Source organism: Fundulus heteroclitus, chromosome 10 (genome assembly GCF_011125445.2).
Source record: "Fundulus heteroclitus isolate FHET01 chromosome 10, MU-UCD_Fhet_4.1, whole genome shotgun sequence".
NCBI lineage: Eukaryota > Metazoa > Chordata > Actinopteri > Cyprinodontiformes > Fundulidae > Fundulus > Fundulus heteroclitus.
The window spans coordinates 22,908,288-22,914,645 of NC_046370.1; the positions used below are offsets into that span (position 1 = coordinate 22,908,288).

The following is a 6,358-nucleotide window of genomic DNA, read 5'->3' on the forward strand; positions in this document are numbered from 1 at the left end:
CCAGTCTTCAGGCTTTGTGCAGTTCGTCAGTGTGTTCCTTGGCGTAAAATAGCCTTGTACGTTAAAGGCTGTGCTGTCATGGGGACATTTTAGTATAATGAATTGGGCGTTGACATTTGCGCCGTGTGAAAAACATGAGCTACAAGTCAGAATATGCAACAGGAAAAGGAAACAACATGTCATAATAGTAGAAGAGATGACGAAACAAACGGTCAGACACAAAAACACACTTCCCCCCTTTGAACATGGATGACCTGCTGGTGCTGCTGGTACTGCTGCTGAGTTCAGGTAAGACTCAAACCCCAAGCAAAAATAATTCAGACCAAAAACATCAAATTATCATTGAACATCAAAAACGTTTTGGACTTTTTAAAAAAAATCCTTTCAATATGTTATATGACGATTCCAGGAGCGAAAGGTTCTCCTGACATTACCTCATCATCGCTACTCTTTTGGGTTTAGCAGCACTGTCTAGAATTCTGATTGGCTGCAGGATCCGTGTGAACATGTAGGGATCATGTAGAGGCTTTGAAAATGGGAACCTCCGTGAACCATCCCCTGCAAGTGAAGCAGGTATTTGTTGTTGAAATGGGATGGCTTTCTCAGGCATCTAGCATTAGAACATACTTAGAGTACCACCCCTTCAGCTGATTCAGTCATTGTAGGGATTGAAGGAGGAAGTTAGCAGTACTTTTAGGACATTGAACAAAAGTTTAACAGATACTGAGTAATCTGAGTGTTTATTCGGTGCCTGAGTGCAAAAGCAGTCAGAACATTCTTCATAACTGCTATACTGGGTCCATGTCTAAAGGTTCAATTATAGTTAGAAAAAAAGTTATCCTTTTATATTTGGTCCTGGTTCCTGTTTATGATTTGGTTAAGTTAGCTCTTTCCTGCCTCTGGGTTTATTTCTATTACAGGTTCTGTCTTGTTTTGGATTCCTGTTTAGCCTGTGTACTGTTTTAATTGATCTTTATTTGTATTAGTGCTGATTTTCCTTCTGTGTTCTGTTTAGTCTTAGTTTTATCTTTTGTTCTAATAAGTTCTGCTTATTAAAACCTGGTTCCTTCACTTCCCTCGCTTGTTTAGGCTGTATCTAATTCATTACATCTCCTACTGATCTTAGATAAAAATTCAGACATTTAATCTCAGGGTGCAGAGTTCAGGTTCAGGGGAAGATTTTTCATCTATCAGTCCTGAAGAATGGTCCTTGTGGTGTCATAGAACCATTATTGCAGAGTTATGAGAGGCAGATAGATAGCATATTAATATGTCTAAAAAAACAAGCCCACTGCAGTGACAGTTTTGCAAAGAGTTCACAGTGAAGCCGTTTAATTTCTGGTTTAAAGTATTCTGATTGCTCGGAATCTTTGTCACTCATCGTTAGTATAAAAGAAAACTCCAACATTGGCTAACGTATTTGTTTCCCTAAAGTACCTTTTTGTGCTGATTTTTTTTTTTCATAGCATGTAATGTTTTCAATAAATTCAAGGGTGGGATTTGTAGTACCATTTTCTACTGAGAGAAATGTAAGGCCAAAGGTATTTAATCTATCGAGAGAGTGCATCTCTCAATTTAAACTCAACTCGCTGCAACTGAGTCCATTCTACAGAGGGGCACTCTTTGGTTTTAAAGCCATCAGTCGGGCTGGTACAGCTGGTACCATCTCCTATACTGGCAGAGGATGTGGACTCTGTGCTTTACACTTCACGGCTTGTTCCACATCACCGTTTGAAGAAATGCAGCAGCAGCTAAATGCTGCCAGACATTTTAAGTATGGCATGGCCCAGTATAAGGTCACCTGCTGCCACTTAGCCATTATCCTGAAGTCAGCCCTTCAGTTCTTTAATCTCCTCTTCCTCCACTTGCCTCTGTTGGTGTAGTGCTGTCTGCTGTGGACCTACAGGGTGACACGTTTCTAGAGTTATTACTGAAGACCAAAGAGTGGAAGAAACATTTGCCTTAGGAACAATAGCGCTTTAACTCTGTGAAAGTCTTTTTAGTAGCAGTGTTTTTAGAAACCATCTTTATTTTCCATTTGGAGTTCCCTCACAAAGGTTTAGGTCTTTTTTTTTTTTTTTTTTTTGCAAAGGAAGACACTCTACATCACTGTTTGTTGGTACCTTACGCTGTATAACTTGTTGGTTGGTAATATTGAAGGATGTGATGATGTAGACTAGAGCTTGCATACATACTGACTTTAAACGGCTCGCTGTAAGTTTCTTAGTAGTGAGGTCCCATGATTGTGCCAGCTGAATGTATAGCGCCTTTCTGACACCTGCTGATATTTCGATCCTGTTTCTCAGGGCTGCAAGCTGACCGAGTCCCCAATTCTGCAGGTAAAACATATTTATTTCAAGCGTCTTATACCATGTAAGGACACAACAAAACTCAGTAAAGTCATATTAAAGGATCCCTCTGTTAATGCATTTTAACTTTGTTCAACACAATTATTTTTCCTGTAAAATCCCCATGCATAAATATTTGTCTTGTTAATGAAACTGAACTGTATTTATCCTTCCCTTATGTGAAATGCAGCATTACCTAGGAGGTACGGTGAACACCTAAAAAGACTTTCATTTTGTTGATATCTGGAGGTCATCTAGGATCATAATGTCCACTAAATATGAAGATCACAGAGACTGCCTGAGTTTGAAGAGTTTGGGGAGGGGGTTACTTTTAATTTGGACCCAGTTTGCTCGGAGAGTTTAACGTGTAGAAGATGTTGAGCTGTATTGGCTAGCTAGACAATGGAATATGGATGTACTGGCTGGAAACATGGATTATGTAAAAATAAATCTGTGCTTTAGCATAACTGTATTTAACAGTATTTATCACATATATGATTGTTATGGATTTCTTCTTTCAGGACCTCAATGTGAAATGGCAAAAGCTGACATTGTAATGTTAGTGGACGGTTCGGGGAGCATCTCCGGCGAAGACTTTAAGAGAATGAAATCATTTATATCTCAGATAGTCCAAAACTTCCACATTGGTCCCAACGAAGTGCAGATAGGTATTGCTTTTTAGTCATTTAAACAAATGTCATGTGCTGAGCTAATGTAGTGCAAAATGGGTTTGTCATTTTTTTATATTATTTTAAAGAAAATGCTCTTACTACAAGTTTCTGTTTGATTTGATCCATGGCTGTCTGTTTTCTGTAGGTCTGACTCAGTACAGTTACCAACCAAGGACTGAGTGGTACCTGAACACCCACAAAAACAAGCAGTCCCTGCTGGAGGCCATTAATGACATAAAACAAATGGCTGGAGGCACGATGACGGGTCAGTATGCTGACTCCAGTCTTGCTAGGCCAACATTAGATAGAAGAAGCCACTGTGTAATATAGGGACCAGCAGTCAGAACATGCAGATGGTGGTTGCTATGGCGATATCCTTTCTTTTCCGGTGAACCAGTGGAACCCACAGCCCCATTTCTTTTATCAGCTCTTCATCCTCTGAATTTCTGTTTTTGCAACATACAGGGCAAGCTCTGGATCACATCCTTAATCGGAGCTTTAAACCTGCTGTGGGGATGCGTGCAGACTCAAAAAAATACGTGGTTCTGATCACTGATGGAGCCGCTACTGACAACGTTACAATCCCTGCAAAGAATCTGAAAGATACCGGGATCGAGCTTTATGTTATAGGTAACAGCATTTTTCTGTCAGTGTAGAACACGCTGGTATCAACGAGTTGTTCTTAGATCAGCATGCGCGTTTGTTTCAGGTGTGGGCCCAGATGTTCAAAGCAAGAGGGCCATTGAACAACTGAAGACAATTGCCTCTGAAGATGTTGAAAGTCATGTTTACCTTATTTCAACTTTCCAATCTACCCAAAACATCTCCGCCAGACTCTGTCGTGGTGCTACAAATGTGAAACGGCTTCCCAGTTACGGTAAGTATGTTTAAAAAATTTCATTTAAAAGTGCTAATATATTAATATTAGCTACTGATCATTTTAATTCAAAACATTTCCAACTCAAAAACAGCATTTTGGCCACTTTCATCCAAAACGAAACTGCACCACCATGCATGGATAACAGTGTGTCATCTAGAACCACGGAGAAACAATGCAAACAGAGAACACTTTTTATTACTATTTATGAATGGATGCAGGGCATATTTTCTAGGAAAAGTGAAAAACAATTGAAATAAAGGTATTGGGGTAACTAATGTTTGTCAATGTGTGGGAAATAATTGTGTGCTAGCATGTTGTGCAGTTGATGAGCATCTGATTAAGATACAAAACAAAAATATTCCTTGTGGCATTGATGCCCGACTTGTCAGCACGTTGCTGAGGTGTTGCCGTGTGTTAAATGCAGAATAGCGCACCATCGGGTTCTGATGCTCATAAAAATGTATGTGCACACTGAACATGCTCGCTATAAGAGACTATAAACAGAGAGATGCTTTGTAGTCTGACACGATGAGCTGAAGCTCTGCAGGATTATTGCTCTGTTGTGGTGTGACCGAATTTGACCTGCTCACTGAATGTGTTTCATCAGATCTAACGGCTTTCATCATCAGACTGGTGGTCCTGCTGCTGAGCTTGCTGCTCTTTGCCTGTGCGATTTACTGCAGCCACAAGGTAGCACTGGGGTTTGTTTCTGACTGCGCAGAGGCCTTCTGCATGGGACGACGCTCTAAACTCAGCTGTGTGTGCTGCTATCTTCCCACAGACCGCCAGGGGGCATCAGAGAGTTCAACAGCACAACACGGAGGCTGAATATTATAACATCAGCGTGGGAGAACGAGAGGAGTGACAGCTATAGCGCCTCCATGTGGCAGTGAAAAAAAAAACAAGAACAAAAGATTTTTGTTGAGCTGGCCGAATGATATTTATTAGTTCTAACTTGCTAAACTTTCACAACCACCCTCCAGTTTAATATTTTTTTCATAACATAATCAATTCTTCAAATCAAGTCTAGCTACATCTAATAGCGTACCGCGAGCGAGCTATTTTTAGAAACGTAACGTCACGATGACGTCACATCACGTGGTACGCAGTAGGGCAAGCTTGCATAGTCCGCCGCTGTTTCGCTGTAAAAGAGACGTGCGTTACCCTTGGTTTTACTCGGTAAACGACTGCTTTTTCCAAATCTAAGACCATGGTTTTTAAACATTGTTGCTATGGAACGTGCAACAGCGACTCGAGGTACGCTGATCGGCCGCATATGAAGGATGTTTTCTTCAAGACTGCCAAGGAGAAATGTGTGCGCTTGGAACACCGGGGCGGTCGGCCTACACAACAGTTCAACCCGGAAAAAGTTACCAAATTCACCTACATATGTAGCAAGCATTTTGTTGGAGGAAAGGGCACAACCGAAGAACATCCTGACCCAATTCCAGCGACATCAAGTCAAGGTAAGAGTATTTTGGTGGCCGACATGTTAATAATGAAGCGCCTGCTACCATGACAGCATATAGGCTGTCATGGTAGCAGGCGCTAACATGATAGCCTGCTACCAGGATAGCCTACTCAAAAACATTTCAAATAAGAAAAACATTAAACATATACAGATCCCTGGACGGTGATTACAAACAAAAAAACGGCCGACGACGCCATGACCACTGCGCAGGAAAAAAAAAAAAACAAAGCTTACCGTTCGATCAACTCGGCCCGTTTTCCGTTTTTTTTAAGCCCTCGAACCTCAAGCCATCGTTTGAGCTGAAGGTTGGTGTGTTCTTCGACAGTTCGACCAGGAATCCGTGCGCCTGGGACATCGTCTTGGGAAAGTTTAACGGCTGTAAAGTCGGTCATATCGCTGGTTCTGTTGCGCGTGTAATAGCTGGTTGCTACGGGCGTTCTCTCCTGTATGCCCTACCTAAGCGGCAAAAGGGGCGTTGCTCTTGAGACGGTGACGTCACATGCGCGGTACGCTATTACAAAGTGACCCCATTCTGTTGATTTTTAAATAATTGAGATCATTAATGGATATCATTGACCGACTTATGGGAATTAATTGCAGCCTAATCATTAACCCTGACTTTTTTTTTTAAATAGTTGCTATTTAACACTGCTGTCTTCTATAATCCCTAAAATGTTGTGGGTATTAAAGTTGTAACATTTTTTTGAATATTTGTGAGATCAGATTTATCCATTCGATTCCATAAGCCTCTGAGATCTCTTGAGACAAGGGCTCAATCCATTACCCATATAGAGCAAGGACCCTTTAGCCAAAGAGGAAGTTTTGTCTAGGAGCCCTGCAACGTCTCTTACCCACGCTAAGAACCCTTTTGGTATCCCACAATTCTTAACATGATGTATCAGCACAGCCCTCTCAGGAAAATCAACTAAAATGTCCAGAGAGATGAGATTGCGCACTTTGTGGTTCATTTTCGGAAGGATGTAGGCCC

General features: G+C 41.2%; 1 protein-coding gene across 1 annotated transcript; it reads left to right on the forward strand.

Moving 5' to 3' along the window:
• Positions 1 to 245: 245 nt before the first annotated feature.
• LOC105937649 (collagen alpha-1(XII) chain) lies at positions 246 to 4,328 on the forward strand. The gene is made up of 6 exons (XM_036142592.1): positions 246 to 288; positions 2,870 to 3,016; positions 3,165 to 3,284; positions 3,485 to 3,649; positions 3,729 to 3,896; positions 4,324 to 4,328. Exons 1-6 carry the CDS (start codon positions 246 to 248, stop codon positions 4,326 to 4,328), a joined length of 648 nt encoding a protein of 215 aa, XP_035998485.1.
• The last annotated feature ends 2,030 nt before the right edge of the window (positions 4,329 to 6,358 follow it).